Genomic DNA, 19,062 nt, shown 5'->3' with positions numbered 1-19,062 from the left:
TTAACCCCCAGTTCTGCAGGGCCCGGCAGCATCGCCCGCTCCCAGACTCCCCGGCTGAGCTGTTTCCTCTGACTTTGGTCAGTGACGGCGGGGGATCCGAGGCGGCCCTGCCTGGATCCTTCCCTACCACCCACCACAGTGAGGGGTCCAGCAGCAGGGTCCCCGCATCCCATGTCCTCCAGGCTCGCTGGAGCCCTGCTGTCCTTCCAGAGGGGGCATTACCTCCGCCCCGCCCCAGCCCCTCTCCTTGACGTCAGCCGCGCACCTATGAGGACTGTGGTTCTCACTCTTGTTAGTAATGGAATCCCTGGGGAGCTTGGGGACGGTTCCTGCCTGAGCCCCACCCGGGAGGTTCTGGGTTTACTGGACCTTTCAGAGCTCCCGGTGATTCCGGTGTGGAGCTGGCTTGCAGTCCGAGGTGGGCTGTGGGAAGTTGGAGAGCCCTGGGCTGGGGGGAGGGGATGTCCGCTGAGAACGGTCAAGTGCAGGGTCCGCTGGCTGCGGCTCATGTGGTCAATCCCGCGCAGGTGCCGGGCACTTATTTACAAACTGCGGCGGCTGTCACGCTGCAGCCGTTGAGCTTAGCTGTTACAGTAGAGACTGGGAGGCCTGAAAAGCCAAAGATGTTTGCTCCCTGGACCTTGAGAGGAAAAGCATGCAGACCCCAGGCCAGGGGATGCGGCAGAAGGGTCCTGGGACCCAGCCTCTCCGACTGTCAGGGCTCAGGCTGGCCGGGGGTGGAAGTGTCCCGTGTTTCTCATTTCCTCTGAGGACCCTGGGTTGTGCCGTGTTGAGTCGTCCCCGTTGTTCCCAGAGGCGCTCCGCAGACAGCAGGTTTCAGCGTCACATGTGGGGCCCGGCCCCATTGTGTAGCTTGTGCAAAGCTCTGTTCGGGCGCACGTTCACGTGAGCACGTCCGTGGGAGAGAAATGTCTGGTGGATGCACACGGGATGGCGTTCCCCAGAGAGGGGTCTGCGTCCGGGGGGTACTTGCTTGCACATCCCTCCATTTAAAAACACCCACACATCACGAGCATCATTTTAAACTAAAACACTGGAAAGGTGCGTGTTCGTGTTGGGGTGTGCGGTTTCGCTGTGTCCCGGTGAGGTTGGTCCCGGAGGGACAGGAACCTGTGGGACAGGATTGTCACCGGTGCGCCTGGTGGGCCCAGTGCTGGGAGGGAAAGGGCAGAACCGAGCCCCTTCCGGTTCACAGCTTACCTGTCACCCCGCTGCCAAATACGCACCCCCCACCTGTCCCTTCACGGACTGTTCTCCCCGATTATGAAGGGACGTGGATGCCATTTCCTGGGCGACTCCAGTGAGGCTGAGTGCAAAAGTGCCCACGGGGCAGGCAGGTCTTACAGAAGCAGGGGCGCCATGGGCCACAGGGGCCACCTTAGCCTGAGCCCCCCCAGGGGGCTTGTTCCGTGCCGGCGACTCCCGGGAAAAAGACCTCCAAGTCCGGGAAGAGAAAGAGTCTAGAGTTTTAAAATCCTCCTCTCAGCTGGGGAGAAGCCAAGCTAGTTGTGTGACTACAAATACAGGTACATAAATAAAGACACATAGATACAGATCCAGTTACCAGTTCCTGAGAACAGATATGGACACGGGAACAATTACAGCGATAGTTACAGACGTAAAGATACAGAACCGTAAACACCTGTACGGACACAGAAACAGGTATAGATACACATGAAGCGTTTACTCTGTCTTTGTGTGTGTCTGCATGTATAACCTTTCACTGTGAGATCGTGGTGCACAGCCCAATGATTTTTCACAAATACCTAAGTGGCCCTGAGTCTGGTCAAGAAACACAGCATGGTCCCAACCCCAGAGCCCTGCCCAGCCGTTCCCTCCCCCCAGCAAAAATCCCCGTGGTCCTGAGTGTGTCCTCCCTCCACCCTCCCCTCCTTTTTTTTTTTTTGCTGAAATGCGGCCTGTGAATTACTGGTTTGACATCTGTCATAAGTAGCTTGTTGGCTGTTCTAACGCAGAGATACTTAGTTGATGAAATACCCCACATTCACGTTATAAACGCCTCACCCCAGGGCCTTTCCCAGTCTGCACCAGGCGCAAGCCAGGGCGAGTGAAATGGAGTGAGGGGGCCAGGCCCGCTTCTGGTTTGTATTTTCATGAAACGCCAGATTTGTTTCACCCTCAGCTGCTGTCTCCCACGTAATTGCACATTAATGTAGGCTCGGAGGTTAGCCTGCACCTTCTCTCATGCTGCTGTGGCCAACGTGATTGTCTTACCAACGCGGGGGGAAGCGTGCACGCCAAATGAAATCAGACAGGCCCCCGGCTGAAAGAGGGAGAAGGGAAATAAATAAATCCCAGCAAAAGCTTCGGAGACATGGGCACGATGATGAATCGTAACAGCCAATCACCTGGGCAGCTTAAACATCACTGAAACGCTTCCTTCCGGGTCTTAAATACAGAGGCCAAGAAATAACAGAAGACCTGAAATCGAGTTAATCACTTGTAGCATTTCTGTGTCTGTGAAACAGTTTGCCGTAATCTGATCATCCATTCAGCGGCCACGTCCCAGCGTCTGGGAACAGCAGTGTGAACCGCCCGGCGTCACACCTGAGAGGTCTAGGGCAGAATCCCGGGTCAGCCTCCGCCGGCAAAGGGAGAGGTGGTTGTGATGAGACCTCTGGGGTCACGTGGGGTGTTCAGGCTCCTCCCCAGAGGCTGCCTGGCATCCATCTCCCGGGTCCCAGGCTCTGTGGCTTCTCCATCCCCTTCCCTGAATTATTGGGACACTTCACAGTTAAGCCTGTTTTCCTCCTGAGCCCAAGGTCATAACTGGGATGTGCACAGGAAAAAGGATTGATGTTACTTCCTTTTTATAGTGTAATTAAGCAATTTGATTTTTGAACATTAACACACATGGTTAAAAATTTGAAAGCAAAGCTTAGTAATGTATATTTTGAGCAGTCTCTGCCCACGTCTCTCTCTTAAGTCCCTGGTTTCCACCCGCCCCACAAACAGACAACCCCTGATGCTAACTTCTTGTGTATCCTAGGGGTGCTCTGAAGATGTAGGCAGATATAAATATATATACACCTCATTCTGTGCCTTTTCCGCACACACAGTGTGTGCTGGACCTCCGGCTTCATCCGCACAGGAGGAGCCGCCTTGGTCCGTGATGCACCCACAGAGTAGGCTGCCCACAGTAGCCCCGAACCTGGTCCCTGTCGGGAACAATTCAAGTGTTTCCAGTCTTTTCTGGTTATAAACAAGGCTTCAGCTTCGGCCAGCGGGTGAGGAGCCCAGGATATAAATTCCCAAAGCGGAAGAGGCAGGACTTACAGGATGGTACGCGGAGGACCTCAGGAAATGTTCTCCCCCTAGAATACAAAGAAGCTACTGGAAGAATTATACGTGGAAAAAACCCAGACATTTCAGAACTCTAGAAATCAACCACAGGCTGAAAAGCCTTTAATCACGAAAAATCGCTGAATCTTGGTGAGAGCAGCAGGGACTGTGGCTTCTGATTGGCCACTCGGGCCCCGCGTCCCAGCTCCGTGACGCAGCTATTGTCACTGGAGGTGAGGACGGGCTTACGGGTGCGCGGGTGCAGCGCCTGTGTGACCTCAGAGCAAGCTATTCGCAGACTTCACTGGACCTCGGCGTCTGGAATAGACATCCCCATGCTTAAAGCGCCAACCAGTTAGTCCCCTGGCTTCGGTCACTGAGCCGCTTGAGTGGCAAAGTCCCTGCGTTGTCACACCAATAGCCTGGCGTCCATGCTGGCCCGCCCCTTTCTTGTCTGCGGAGTGAGGCCTTCCTGTGGCGCTAACCCGGTCAACCAGTGCGGGCCGGGGAGGCCTGGAGGGCACTGGTGTTCCCATCTGCCGACTTCTCCTGTGTGCCCTGACCTCGGAAGACCTCCAGCGTCATCCGCACTTTACAGGCGAGAAAAAGGGGGCGAGTGAGGCAGCCTGTCAGAAGCCAAGCTGCCGGGTGCGGAGATGGTCAGCGAAGACAGGGGCCCCACTGACAGCATCTGTTCTGTGTTTGCTCTAAAGACTAATGAGGAAAGCCTTACTCACTTATAGTGATGGTATAAGCAAGGGGCTAAACGGGCAGGGGTGCCAGCTTCCCAGGACCCCCTCCCGCGGAGCCGCGCGGGCAGGGGTGCCTCGCTGCTGACGCGTTCTGAGGGAGAGGCTGCTGCTGAGCCTTGGACCTGGGAGCTGGACACTGAGGCAGCTCGCGGAGACGTGTCTGCAAGGCCCCTGAGATGAGGGGTCAGCAGAGATGCTTTGGGAAGGCCTCAGGCTGGGCCCCCAGAAGGAGGCCTCTAACGGGGGCGTTCAGGCCAGGAACGCAGATACGTGTGCGGCGTGGCCGGCCGGGGCAGGAGGGGCCTGCGTCCCCTTCAGAGCCGGGGATGCTCTGCTGTGGCCCAGGCGTTGTGTGGGGAGGGCCGCTTTCCCTGTGTGGCCTGCCAGGAACGCCTTTGTCCTTGCCTGTGCTCAGGCCTGAAGGTTCACACGTGGCCGGGAGCGGGACTCCTCACCGACTCTGTAAATGACCTCAGAAGTTTTCAGATACAAGGGAGAGGTCCCGTCGCAGCACAGCCCCGAATCCAGCTGTGGACCCTGTAGCGGAAGGACATGGCGGGGCCTCGCTTCCCCTGCTGTCACCTGCCTGGTCAGGCTCCTGTTCAGGACCCTGGAGAGCTGCCCACGGGAGGGGACACTTTGTGCCAGAGCCTCTGCCAGAGACCCTCACAGCCCGGGCCTGGCCCCCAGCCCCCAAGGGGAGCCTTCCAGCCCCCAGACCCCCAAAGGGAGCCTCCCAGCCCCCAGCCCCCAAGGGGAGCCTCCCAGCCCCCAGCCCCCAAGGGGAGCCTCCCAGCCCCCAAGGGGAGCCTTCCAGCCCCCAGACCCCCAAGGGGAGCTTTCCTAGCAAGGAGGAAGCATTGGGCAGAAGATGAAGAATCCTCTGCTGTGGTCTCCGGGGATCCCATGCTGTGGCCTCTGTGGACACACAGCCGTGGGCCTGGGGTGTGGGCAGGAGGTGAGAGCCAGGCTGTGCTCCGGCGCTCAGGTTGCACCGTGGGCGTTCCTACTCTGTCTCATTAAGTGGAAAAACTGAGGTTCGGAGGACTTCAGTACGTTACCCAGGGCCACACCCAGGGAGCACATGGTGAAAGGAGGCTGGAAGCAGCTCTGTCTGGTTCTGAGGTTCACAGCCTCCTTGCCCTGGTGGTGAGCAGAGGAATGCTTTCTTCGGTGTGCTCCTGGGGACTCGGCCTGGGGTGTTTGGCCGTCTTTTCTCGGGAGCACAGGTGTGGGCTCCCAGAAGGCAGTCTTGCAGGTGACCTGTGCAGGTAAAAGTTCAGGGACGCGGCTTCGATTTCTCCCAGAGACGCCGCCTGTTTGCCTGGGAATCCTGGCTGGGGAGTGGGCCCGGTGGACTCGGATGCCCCGCAGGTGTGGCTCCGGCCCTCACCTTGTCTCCCGTTCTCCTCACGCAGGTCAACATGGGCATCCTCATCGCGGTGACCAGGGTCATTTCACAGATCAGCGCCGACAACTACAAGATACACGGAGATCCCAGCGCCTTCAAGTAAGCGGCACCCTGGGCTGTCAGCCATGCCCCCTGCCCACAGAGGCTGCTCGCGGGTGGCGGGAGGGCGGGTCACACCCTTGGGCTTGCCCGGTGTCCTCATGACGTGCGTCCTCATCGGTCTCTGTGACCAGCATCAGCTCGCTGCCCCCATTTGTGAAAGAAGGGGGTCTATTAGATGTTCTCCCAGAGACTGCTTCACCCCTAGGGTGAGAGGAGCTGGCGCTGGGGTCCAGAGGAGGGTTCTGGAGCCCGACCGCCCTGCCTGGGTCAGTCCTGCCTCAGCCCTACCATCTGCTGGGACCTTGTGAGCTATTCAACCCCTCAACGCCCTGATTTCCTCGTCTGCGCGGCGAGGGTGATGGCGGCCGTCTTACAGGTTGTCCTGAGGAGGGTGGAACTTCCTGACCTGCTCTGGGGCTGGTTCATCCTCCGAAGGAGCAGGTGTCTCTGAATGGGGGCCGTTCCACCCACATACTCACTGCCTTCTGGGGTTTCTCCACCCCATTGTCGGGGCTCTGCCAATTGCAAGTGACAGAAAACCCAACACAAGCTGGCTAAAGCACAAGACGTACCTACCGACACAGGCAACCATAAGTCCAGGAATGAGTCTAGAACGGCTTGGTCCAGCGCATCAAATAATACCACCAGGGCCCAGCTCCTCCCGCACTTCTCAGCTCCACACCGTCTGTCGGCTTCACGCTGAGACGGACTCTGCCTCCTGGTGACCAAATGGCTGCAACAAGAGGTTCAAGTCCATGGGAAAGTGTGTCTCTTTCCCCAGTAATCAGAGGTCCTGAGCCTGGAGACCGAGACTCAGACCAGACCGCATGCCCATCCACAAATCAATCCCAGTGGATGGAAATCACCATTTAACCCTGGCCTGAGTCACACGGTCCATCCTGGCTCTGGGGTGCAGTGAGCACCCCCGAACCACCCGGCCAGGAAGTGGGGGCAGGGAATTTAGGGACTGCTGTAGAAACGGGGTGCAGTTCCTAGGCAGCTGGCACTGTAAGTTACTTTATCTACTTGATCTACACTATATCTCTTCTGATCTGAACGGGAAAACAGTAAACATGTCAGCAGCAAATCGATAAGACAATCATTCTGTAATGAATTCCAGACACCGTAAATTAACCTGACAAGTGGCTCCGGCCCCCTCAGGCTTTTTCAGCCCCTGGAAACCTTCGAGATGCTCCTAGGTCAGGGTCAGTTCCCTTCCTCGTCCGTCAGCGAGAACAGGCAGTGCTGCCCTGTGAGGCCGCCAGTCCCCCGGCCCCAGGGCCCTGGCTGGGGAGAAGCCTGACCCTCCCTCACCCCAACTTCAGCCCCCAGGCCCTCCCCTCGGTGCGCAGGGCCCCCTCTGACCCGGCACCCGCAGGACCGCTGGCCTCGCGGCACCCAGAGCAGCCCGGATCTCACTCCACACCCGCGCCCCCGTCTCTGCCCCCGGCCCCTCTTCACGCACCGCGGCCCTGAAAGGCAGCTGAGCCCACGACCCATCTGGCCTCCGTGGGGACCTGGTCCCCAAGTGGAGGCTGACACGGGGGAGGTAGGGGCCGTGCATTGCGAGGGCGTTTCCGTGTCTCTGCAGAAGCAGGGCCGGGGCGCTGCCGCCGTGCCCTCCTGTGTCCTGCACGTGACCCGGCGCCCAGGACCGACCTCCTGGAGAGTCCGGCCCGTGCCTCTGGACAGACCCCCGACTCTCCCCGCCCAGCACGCTCCCTGCCCCACCTCTTCTTCACGTGGCCGAGCGGGACCCTGGGTCACTGCCTCACTCCCTTCCTAGCGTCCCCTCCCTGGGCTGGTGAAGCAGGAGCCCGGGAGCCGGGCAGGAAGACGCAGCGCAGCCTCCTCGGAACACTTGTGGCTCCCCCTCTCCTGGTTTCAATCTAGGCCTTTCCTTCCTGCCCAGCAGCTCAGCGCTCAGTGACTTAACGCGATGAGATCCTTCCTCAGGAGCCTTAACAGGGCTGCCTTCCACCTGCTTTCTCACCTCTGTTTATTGGTCATGATTCCAGACTCCCCAGAAAGCAGCAGAGAACATTCAGTTTTCCCAAGTGAGATCCGGGTCCTGGGGGCGGGAGGGAGGTGGATGCCGGCCCCCGGGGAGCAGGGGGACGGGCATCGGGGAGTCTTATGCGTCCGGACTGCGTCCCTCACCTGCCCAGGCCTCCTCTCCTGCAGGGACCCCGCTCCTTCTGCCTTTGACAAGGGGACCTGGCTGCTCTGGCTGTGTTAACAAGTCCTCAGAGAGCCTCAACTAGAGGAGTTTCCTCCCAGATTTTATCATTTATTGCTTCATTTTTGAAGTAAAAATGAACCATCCCTTTAAAAGTAACACATTGATATCGACTTCTCAGCAGCTGCTCCTTTCAATGATGGATTTTCCAGGATCTAAAGATGGAATCTAAATCATTCATGATATTTTGTTCCCCAGATTCAGGTGTCTGATTTTAACTGTACTGACTTTATGGAAACACGCAGCTGCAGCTTCCCTGACAGATGCCGTGTGGGAGCACATCTTTGGTTTTCTAGGGCTTTGCTGCTAGGAGCTGTCCATGCCGGGCCCTCGGGCTTCTGACCAGGGAGCTCCTTAGGGCCATTACGCCTCCTCCTGGGGGGCTGGATCCCTGAGCGGCACCGTTGGCTCGTCCTTCATCCATTGCGTGGCCTCTTCCTCATCTTGCCCGCTGGTCCTGGTGCTGTGCTGGCTTTGGGGCTGCAGAGATGCAGAGCCCAGCCTTCAGAGGACTCACCGTCTAGTGAGGGAGACCGTGCGGGTTGCAGCGCCAAGGGACCAGGGCCTTGGAGGTTGCTTAGCTGGGCAGCGTGGCACCCATCCGTCTCTGGACTTCCCTCTCATGCTTACGTGCAGAAACCGCCCTGTGGAGAGCTGAGCTGGCTGAGTCAGGGTAGGCCGGGCCCCGGTTAGCGTACGATGATTTGCAGCACGTATCAGAGGCGGCCAGGACTCAGACAGCCCCTGGGGCATTGCCTCCACACCAGCTCTGTTCTGGGCTCTGCGGACACTGGGGGACCCAGATCCTTCTTCTCTCGGAACTCACATTCCACGGGAGAGCCTCGAGGCTGACGCTGCAGGTGCCCCGGCGCTGGGTGTGTCTCCTACCCCCGGACTCCTCGGCTGTGCTCTGCTCCATGGGCACCTGGCATCAGCGTTTCCCTCAGCATCACCACCAGCTGGACTGGGGTGGTCAGCCTGAGTTTGCCCAGAGGATGCGCCGGCTCCCGGAAGCCCGGTGCCAGCTGCAGTCCAGCGGAAGGAGAGCTGTCTGCTTGGCCCAGAGCTGGCCTTGCAGGGACCCTGTCTTGTGCGTCCGGGTAGGCAGCTCCTGACCCAAGGCCTCCTGCAGGGAGGAACCGGGTCTCACTCGCAGCAGGGCCTTTTCTGCTCCCGCCGGAAGCGTGGCGTCTGGACCCGCCCTGCCTGCCCACCCTCCCTGTTCCTCCTGCAGGTTGACAGCGAAAGCTGTGGCCGTGCTGCTGCCCATCCTGGGCACCTCGTGGGTCTTTGGCGTGCTCGCCGTCAACAACCAGGCTGTGGTCTTTCAGTACATGTTCGCCGTACTCAACTCCTTACAGGTGAGGGCCCGATGGGACTAGCGGCTTTGTGAGTGGACGTGCGGAGCAGGGTGCCTCTGAGGCAGGAGGGAGACCCTGTGCTCCGTCCCCTCCACACGCACGCACCTCGTGGACCCCTAGCGTAGAGGGTCCCCAAGGCCTGAGGACACAGGCGTGGATGGGCCGTGCACCAGGGTCTCTGAGCAGATGGGCTATGCAGGACCCCATTCACAGCAGGGCTGCCTCGTCCTCCTGGACAGTGTCTGTGGAGGGGCACCCAGGCCTGAAAGGAAGACGGTCAGCACATGGGCAGCTCCTGCAAGGGAGCCAGGCGTGGAGAGGTGGTGATGGGGATACCTTGGGTTCTGAGTTCTCATCTGCTGTCTGCATGGAAGGACAGCAAGGGTAACAGCCTGGAAACCAGAGACTTGGGAGCCCAGAGTCTGAGTCCCCAGAGCCACAAGCCCCCAGAGGAAGGGTGGAGGTGGGCGCCCGTGGCCACACACGGCCTACGCCACCCAGCCGCAGGCTCAGTCCGCCCCGGCCCTCGCCGTGGTGTCCTTGATGCTTCTGGGGCTTCACAGCCGGTGACGGTGTCAGGCTTCTAATTTGTAAGAAGCCCCCGTGCCTAGTTTCCTTCTGCCTGTTTATAACGAGAGGGGGTCGGCTGTCCTGGCCGCAGCCCCACACACCCCAGGTCCTGGGATCCTCACTTATCCTCTGTGTCCCATAAAGTTTCCCCTTCCGGAACGTGGGAACAACGACAGGACCACTTTGCGGGGGCTGCTTGTTAGCACTAAGTGAGATGACCCACGTGAAGTGTTCGTCTGGTGCGGACACAGGGGCAGAGTCTCTAGACGTCTGCGGATATCCTCAGCTTGTGTCTGTTCTCACTGTGACCGTCATCCTCAGTTTGCAGGTGAGGACACCAGGGCTCGCGCTAGGTGACGCGCTCGTGCCCTCCCATTCGTCCGCCCCAGCGTGTTTGCTCCTCTCTGAGGTTAAGCCTGTCTGGGCGTCCACCTGTCTTTGTATCTTGGCCATGGCGGCTGCCTGCGTTTAGGTTAGATCAGAGGATGCCCTTCCACGCTTACGGACTCCAGACCGTAGGGTCCAGCATCACAGCGCACTCCCACATGCTCCCCACCACCAAGCCGTGCCAGTGCCACTCTCAGAGCGCACAGGTGGCGTTGGAAAGAACCCTCAGAAAGTGTTGCTGACAAAATGCACGCGGCTCTAATTCTGTGTCTTCCTCCCCAGGGAGTTTCCATCTTCCTTTTTCATTGTCTCCTGAATTCAGAGGTATGTCTGCTCCACTTCGTGACAGTATGAAGCTGGTTTCTCATTTCTGAAAGGGCACAGAGAGCAGGAACAGTGTTGCCGCATCAGGCTGGCGTCCAGGAATGTAACCCTGAATAAGCCTTGGTGTTGGTGACAGGTTGTGTGCAGGGAGGCTGCTTTCCGTCCCTCATCCTGGTTGCTAAGCAACATACGCACATCCTCCTTCACTGATGTCGCACGGGCACTGCTGGCTGTGTGGAGGACCAGGGGAGGGGGTGACAGGGTGGAATAGCTGAGCTGCAGATTCAGGACCTTGCTTGGCATCTGGCGTATTAGGGAGAGTAAGATGCAGATGTGCTCCCAGCAGATCCTCCCAGAGGCATTCAGGAAGCTGGCCTGGGGTGTGAGGAGGACTCCTGACTGCAGGGCTTAGAGAGGGGGCTTTCGTGATGTGGGCTCCAAGGGCACTGGGGTACCTGGCGCGGGCCCGTTCCTCTTGGTGCACTTGGCCGTGGGGATGGTGGAAGGTGCTCTAGACCCTGTCGCTCGGGACCCACAGTCCGTGGGAGAAGCTTTACCTGTAGATTGTGGGGGTGGCATCGTGTTCCTTGGCATTTGAGTCCCTTCCAGGCTGTGGTCCTGGGGAAACGCCTCTGGAACGGTGACTGAGAACAGGGCAGAAGCACCACCCGCCTCTGTGCTTTGCCAGGAGAGTCCATCCATTTGCATGAGGATAGGTCAGGCGGGGAGGGAGGAGATGGGGGGAGGGGCAGGCAGGGTGAGTCGCCCAGGACGATGGCGGCCAGCGGAGGAGAGGTCACGTGTTTGCAAAGACCAGGTAGCAGCCCAAGCAGGGCCTGAGACTGATCCACGTGGCAGAGGGGGCAGGAGGGGGCGGCAGCCTCAGCACCACACGCGGCCCCGCCCCACACGTGCGCTTCGTCGTTTACTGCCTTGTGTGGTTTCTGTGCCGGTCACACGCTCGGCTCCCAGGCTGTTCACCGTCGAGTGTGTCCCGTCTCCCCACCCAGCACTGTGAGGTCGGCAAAGGGCAGGCCAGGTCCAGCTTTCTCCCCGTGCAGGGCTGGGAACGGCGCGGGGACACAGCCTGTATCTGTCACACGAACCAGTGACACGTCCGTAGCGCAGCTCCGGAACCACTGACTGTTGGGATCTGATGCCTCTGAGTCCTGTCCTCACCCTGCAGCACAAGTTCCTCGGGACCTGTTAGAATGACCTCTTGTTGCTTTTGCAACTTCTGAAATTGCTTCTAATGAGCCTTCCATTCTGCCTTTGAAGGTGAGAGCTGCTTTCAAGCATAAAACCAAGGTCTGGTCCCTCACGAGCAGCTCCACCCGCCAGGCCAACGTGAAGCCCTTCAACTCGGACATCGTGAGTGTGTGTGGTGTCTCATGTACGCCCCTCCTGCGCTGGCCGACCCTGCCCTGGGTGCCTTCCCTCCTCAGCCCACACTGACCCAGGCCTCTTGTTCTCGGTCCCCGTCAGCCGGGACTTGCCTTCCAGCTTCACTGAGCTGCGCGCAGCCTCTGCCTTACAGAGGACCACGTGGTCCTGAGGCTGCGTCTCTTGCAGCCCGAGCCCCAGGCCCTCCGCTCACTCCTTCCCCGAGCTCCGTCGTCTGCACCATCAGTGTCGGCGGACGGCTGCCCAGGTCGTGACGGAGGCTCGGCTCGGGGGCTGGGCTCCTCACACCTGACATAGGCCTGCAGACGGCGCGAGCTGATGTCACACCCACAGCAGGGTCCCCCTCCTCACGAAATCACCTGGCCCTCTCTCCTGCCCCGTTTCCCAGGGCCAGTACTTCTTATGTTGACTTAGTGGGATGGAAGGATCAATTGACCGGGGGGCAGACACTGGACATGCTGAGGGTGTCCTGTAAGAGGCACAAAAGTCACTGGACACAGCCCGGCCTCTGCATCAGGTCTGCTCCCCCTACAGCTGCCTGAGAAATTGGGTCTGGATGGTCAGGGGTCTGAACAAGCCGCTCACCTCCCAGCGCTGGGCTTGGTTCACCTTCCTCCTGTGGGAAGTGGTCCCTCATCCCCCCGCCCCGCAGACCCCCAGGCAGGGCCCCCGGGCAGCCTGGAGCAGGCGATATCCTGGGTTCTCACTGCACTGCAGTCTCCCACCTGTCAGCTAGGCCCTCGCTCAGGGGTCCCATCCTCAGGAAGTCCCTCCTGGACGGCACTGAACAAAGAGGCTCCCACCGCACCCCAGCGTCCTGTGCCTGCGACCCCTGGTGGTTGTTTGGTTTATTCATTTGCTTCATGGCCGTTGTCTGCCTCCCCCATTGGAACGCGAGCTCCCCGGGGGCAAGGGTCTGGTCGCCTTTGTTCACTGGTGTGACCCCGTAGCCTAGAACAGGCCCCGGTGCCCAGCCTGCTCGATAAATCAGTGTCGAAGGAATAAGTGAACAAACAGATGAATAGAGGCGTGAATGAGTGAGTGAATGAATGAGTGAACGACAGATTGAGGAATGAATGACTGCCGGGGTGAGTGCACCCCAGAACCTGGGAGCCGTGAGGCAGGGGAACCTGTGCAGAGAAGGTGGAGAGAACTGCGCCCTCTGGGTCCTCATTTTTCCGGGGAGCGGTGGGGCCGCCCCCAGGAGGATCCCCAGGCAACTCTCTGGCACAAGGCTTTGCTCTCAGCTCTCCTGTGGGACTTGGGTTTCTCGTCTCAGAGCAATCCCCATCTCTCCATCCTCTGTGTGGTCCGCAGATGCACGGGGCCCGGCCTGGTACAGGCTCCACCAAGCTCACCCCTTGGGACAAGAGCAGCCACTCCGGGCACCGCGTGGACCTGTCCGCCGTGTGAGCAGAGAGGCCGTGGACCCGGCAGCCTGCCGCTCGGAACCCCCGGACCCACTGCAGACCACACGCAAGCATCGCTCTGCCTTCGCAACTGGGACCCTTTGCTCGTCGCTCTCTGGACCTGGGGGTCACGGCCCTCCCCCCCGCCCCCCGTGACAGCATCCTCTCCTGCGACCCGCTCCTGTGACAGCCCACCGCTGAGCCCGCAGCCTGATACACGGCGACGGCGGGCCCCCCGGAGCACACAGCGGTCCCTCCCCTTTGTCACTGCAAGTGCGCAGAGCCCCAGACCCTCCACGCTGTGCGCTCAGGAGGCCCGTGGCGCCAGGAGGGAAGTTTAGCCTCGGCGGGCGCCACGATGGGGACTTGGGACCAGAGAGGTGGGGTCCCGCAGGGGAGGTTGGGCGGAGGCCCCTGGGGGCGCGTGGGGACGTGCCCGAGGATGTTTTCCACCTGCTGACTCCACCCAAAGCAGGGCCCCGATGCCAGGCACCTGCCGACGCCCAGGTGCCCCGCCCCTGTCTGTGCGCCGGGCCGCGCGTAGGCGGAGAGCCTGGGTGGGGGGGTTCTGCTCCGACAGCTTCTCCCCCCTCCCTCGTGAGTGCTGGCTCTTCCGACTTCAAGTCAGCCTTCAGATCGCCCCCTTTCCTGGCACCTGAGCCTCCTGTGTGTTCACCACGGTGGCCCATCAGAGCCACCGTCTCCCAAGGCATAACGTCCCGCAGAGAGTTTCTTCGTCATCACTTATAAATGCTTTTCCGTGTTTCTAGCGAGCGGATCACAGCGGAGGGGAGCGCAGTACGTGATTTCATGTCGCCACAGGGGCAGACCTTGACGCACAGAGCCACTCGGCGGGCTGCTCGGGGGAGGACCCTGGCCCTGACCGACCGGGGGTGGGAAGGGTGGCAATAGCTGTAGCTTCTGAGTTGATGTTAATTTATGGACCCGGACTCAGCCCCCTAGGAAATGGGATGATCCTTAGGGCTCCGTGTGTGGGCGGGGCCCCGTGGAACGCTAGGATTCGATCATAGACGTGAACCGAAACGCCATCGAGAGAAGCTGGGAAACAGGCTGTGAAAGGTCACCCTGTGATGACGGCGCCACGAGTGCTTGTGAGATGTGTGGGTACGGAATTCCAACCTGTTTTCGGTACTGGAAAATCCTCCCTGGAAACTGTGACGGCGACAGCATTAAAGGCCTCCCCGCCGCGTCGCCCCGCCTCTCCCAACACGTCTGCTTTGTTTCCGAGTGACATTTTACATCGCCTTTTCCATCCTCCTCCGGCACCTTCGTGAAGTAACTCACGCCCCGATGATGATGACTGTGACAGCCATCTTCAGGCATCTCCCCCGGTGGGGGGTGGGGGGACCGGGAGGGGGGTGGGACACCGAGCGGCGTGTTGACGCAGGGTTAACCTCTGTCCTTCCGTCCGGGTGGGTCCCAGATGTCACGTTGTGACAATGCTATGGGCATTCCCCATGGGTGTGCCGCAGGGATGAACCTGGCAGATGGAGGCAGAGACCCCGTGTCTGGCGAAAAGTGCGCCCAGGTCTGCTCCAGGCTCTCTTCGTGATTCCAGAAACCAGATCGCTTGTAACTTGGCGTTAGATCCTTGTCAGGCCCAAGAGCACCGAGAAGTGAGAACACTGTATTCCTAAGGTTGACACTTGGATTCTTTTTTCTTATTTAGTTTCTGGTGAAGCAAATCAAGTAAGGAACTGTTTTTATTTTAGATGGAATTCTTGGTTTTGTTGTTTTTTTAACTCTCTGCATATTCACCCTACATAGCTAACATCAGGAGAAGTAACGAGCGAACTCTCTATTTCTCAAGAATGAAAGTAGTGCACTTTATTTATAGGCTACATATTTGGCTTCTGCAGTATTTTATTATCTACACATAATGTGGCCACAGAGAAGCAGTTGGAGACAAGAGCGTGTTTAAAGTAGCTTAGAGCACAGGAGAGACGACGAATGCCACTCCACAGTGAAAGTAGGTTGTGATTGTCATGAAATAAAACCTTAATGTCCTTAAAGTGTGGTCTTCAGCGTCTTTTGCTAGTGGGAGGTGAGCAGGACAGTGGGTCTCACGACAAACATCTGAAGAGAAACACACGTGGGTAAAATCCAGCCCTGGGATTCACTCAGCAGACATTTATTCAGTGCTTTCTCTGTGCCCAGCACATTCCAGCTCTCGGGACACTGTGATGGGCAATGCCCTGGCCTCTCAGGAGCCTCCCTGGGTGGGGCAGGTAGTGGCATGTGTGCAGCCCTGTGTCTCCCCAGGTTAATGTACTGGACAGAATGCTGGTGCTTCTTTTTTTAAAAAAATTTAACAATATATTTTATTTAAGCTAATGTGTCAAAAATATTCCAACACGTAACATTAAAACTTAATGAGCTATTTTACATTCTTTTTTCTATACTAAGTCTTTAAATCTGGTTTATTATTTTTTAAAGTCTTTAAAAAATGTTGACCTCTGTGACTCTATTCCTGTTTTGTAAAAAAGTTCATTTGTACCATTACCTTAGATTCCATGAGAAATAGAGTCACAGATGTAGAAAACATGCTTAATGGTTACCACAGGGGAAAAGGTGGGGAGGGGGGAGGATAAACTGGGAGATTGGGGTTGACATATACACACTATTATATATAAAATAGGTAAGGACCTACTGCACAGCACAGGGAACTCTGCTCAACACTCTGTAATGGCCTATATGGGAAAAGAATCTTACAAAGAGTGGATCTATGTATATGTATAAGTGATTCACTTTGCTGTACAGCAGAAACTAACACAACATTGTAAATCAACTCTACTCCAATAAAAAGAAAAAGAAAAGAAATGCTTACGAAACTAAAAAATAATTTTTTTAAAGTTTATACTCCATATATAGTTAGTGCAAAATATTGGCTCTATTCCCCATGGTGTGCAGCACACCCTTGAGTCTATCTTACACCCAATAGTTTGTACCTCCCCCTCCGCTGCACTGCTTCCCCCTCCACTGGTAACCACTAGTGTGTTCTCTGTTGAAACAGGGAGTGGGTTGGTGGTGACAGAGGTGGGGGGTTGGGTGGTGGGCAAGATGGATGAAGGGGATCAAAAGATACAAACTTCTAGTTATAAAATAAGTCCTGGGGCTATAATGTACAACGTGGCAACTACAGTTAATAACACTGTCTTGCCTATTTGAAAGTTGCGAAGAGAGAAGATCTTAGAAGTTCTCAGCACGAGAAGAGAACACTTCTGTGGCTGTGCCGTCCATCCCATCATGTATGGCGATGGATGTCAACTAGACTTACTGTGGCGATTGTTCTCTAGTGTATACTGCAGGTATCAAGTCATTATGGCGCACACCTAAATATACTACGAGGCTTGGTTTTTGTTTTGTTTTCTTCGCCTTCTGGTATCCCTTACAATTTTTTTTCGTTATTAAAAGCTAAACATATCTGTATTGGGTGTTAGAAACAGGTAACTAGGACGTTAGTGTGAGGATTCACGTTCGTCTACCAGGAGCTGGGCTCTGTAGACTGTTCGCTGCAGCTGTAGGTGCCGGAGGCTCCAACTTCCTGTTCTTCCTTCTCTGCCCTTGACTTTGGACTTTCCCTGTGGACTGTACTCCTCATAGAGTCCGCAGCTTGCAGCCCTTTCAGCCTAATCTGTTAATATACCAGCTCCTTTTCTGCTGTGGTGTTAACATGTGTGGTAGGAGAAGTGTTCTGTAACATTATGGTAAATCTGCATCTTTTAGTGGGCCTGTGTCTAGGGTGGTGACCCTCAGAAGTGTTTCTCTAGTGATAAAGCATTTTCCCCCTCTTTGGGGAGACAGGGAGCCCAGAGGGGGCTGGGAAGTCAGGAATGCCCTTCCCCCAGATGGAATACGGCTTTGATAAAGCACATCCCGGGCAAAGCAGGGCAGCTGTTGATAATAGGATGGGAGCGAGCTATGGCTGCCAGCTCTCTCCTGTCGCTTCACCGAGGTGCGCTGTGGCTACAATGAAAGTACTTTCTCCCCTCCAGTCCCTTGACCTCTTTAGACTCAGAAGACGGAGGAGGGAGAAGCCAGCGGGCAGGTTCTCAGGTGCAGTTCCCAGGGCTCTGATCCTCCCTCCTGGATACTTTGGTGCTACATATGCCCCCGGACATGGACTCATCTCTGGAGAAAAGGTGGAAAGGGGGTGCGGAATCCCCAAATCATCCAAGGTTAAGTTGCCGCCCTGGCAGGATGGAATCTGAAACAGAAGGGGTCGATTTCTTCATGTCAGTGTGAATTTTGAGTCCCTTCCACTTCTGTCGGAGGTTTTATTCCGTAAAACAAGGAAAACCTGAAGTTGCAGTAGCTCTAATTCCGTTCTCCGAACAGCAGAGGGGAGCAGGGGCAGTAGACACGGGGTCTCCGTCCAAGACCCCACCTTGTTCCTTGTTGAGAGAACACTGAATCTCCTGGATGACTCAGGGAAGGGTGACCCAACACCAGTGCAGGGGCAAACCCTGCCTGGTCTAAAATGGCCTTCATGGTCCCGTTCTCCGTCCCGGGGAGGCACCTCAGCCATGATGTGTGAGGGAACACCGGTGTCTGCTCAGGAAGTGTGGCACCACGGCGTGACACGGGGGAGCCAGGCCACCGCTACCCCCCAAGGAGAGCTGTGGGGAGGATGGAGACAGCTGGGACCCCTGGTTGTGGACAGAGCAGCTTTGTGGACGGCCCTGGAGGTGCAGCTGGGAGAGAAGCCAGCAGAGCTCCCTGTTGCTCACAGCTGGGCCCCCGGATGTCCCCGAGCAGCAGGAAGGGCCTTGTGTGCTTCTTGCTTGGGGCTGAGGGAGGTTGCAATCCGGGGGGACACCACCCAGATGCTGCCTTGGCATCTCCCCAAGCCCATGTGGGACTATTGCTTCACCTCTGACAGGCATCCCTGGAGGAGATTTAATCAAGAAGAGTAATGGACCTAATGGGGTCTGTCCAGATGAATGCACTAATGGCCTGACTGCTGCGTCCTGTGTAGCTTGTTCACAGAAATGGCTACTCCGGAACCTCCTCTGCTTCAAGCTGTGTTTGTCAGTTAAACAGCAAACAGTCCTGGCCCCCGTTTCTGTCTCTGGTTCTACAGATTTCCCGAGTTTTGAGAGATTTTTCTTCACTAAGTGTACTGACTTTCTCCCTTCTCTGCCTGCTGGGTCCTGTAGGTGGACGCTGCACAGACTCTTTCCACGTGGGGTGGGGAGCATTGGGGCACACGGAATGCTCACACCTGGCCCTGGTGGGAGGATCTCTCTGACTTGCCCAGCACTCCTCCCAGGACACAGGCTGTGGCTGCCGTGGCTCTGTGTGAAGCTTGTCCCCAAGCTTGGAGGTAACTAGAGAAGTTCGAGAGAGTAGAGTCAGATAAGGACGGTGACCTGCCTGTCTCAGGCAGCTGGAATGTAGATGTGGGGGCTGGAGCTCAAGCAGCCATTTTGGAACATGAGGAAGAATCCAATATCGAGGAGTTCCTAGAAGCAAGAGAGAGGAGCTATCTTCCCTTATGACTGTGAATGATGACGCCAGCCCTGGACCACACTTCTCCACACTTGGGTTTTGTGCGAGAGAGTAGCTTGTCTCACGTGAGCTCCTGTGGACTGAGGTCTGCAGCCGCTCACAGCAGACTTGCCCCACCCGATGCAGCCACAATGGATGCATTTCTGCCCCCTGTGCTGTGCTGACTGGACAGAGCAGCTGCCCTCCGGCTCCTCAGAGAACAACGTGCTCATGAGTCCCCTGGGACTGCTTGCACTGCAGATATGCT

General features: G+C 57.3%; 1 protein-coding gene across 2 annotated transcripts in view; it reads left to right on the top strand.

Annotated features, from left to right (window-relative positions):
* Nucleotides 1-14,634, top strand: part of ADGRD1 (adhesion G protein-coupled receptor D1) — a 143,925-nt gene extending 129,291 nt beyond the window's left edge. For both annotated transcript variants that reach the window (XM_060027854.1, XM_060027853.1), the window contains 5 exons: nt 5,495-5,586; nt 9,063-9,189; nt 10,429-10,470; nt 11,749-11,841; nt 13,192-14,634. In XM_060027854.1, the coding sequence (XP_059883837.1) occupies nt 5,495-5,586; nt 9,063-9,189; nt 10,429-10,470; nt 11,749-11,841; nt 13,192-13,287 (450 nt within the window). In that variant the 3' untranslated portion in view covers nt 13,288-14,634. The remainder of the gene's footprint in view (nt 1-5,494; nt 5,587-9,062; nt 9,190-10,428; nt 10,471-11,748; nt 11,842-13,191) is intronic.
* The last annotated feature ends 4,428 nt before the right edge of the window (nt 14,635-19,062 follow it).

Source organism: Delphinus delphis, chromosome 13, assembly GCF_949987515.2.
Source record: "Delphinus delphis chromosome 13, mDelDel1.2, whole genome shotgun sequence".
NCBI lineage: Eukaryota > Metazoa > Chordata > Mammalia > Artiodactyla > Delphinidae > Delphinus > Delphinus delphis.
The sequence above is the reverse complement of the archived record's forward strand: the minus strand, read 5'-3'. Positions and strand labels throughout refer to the sequence as shown.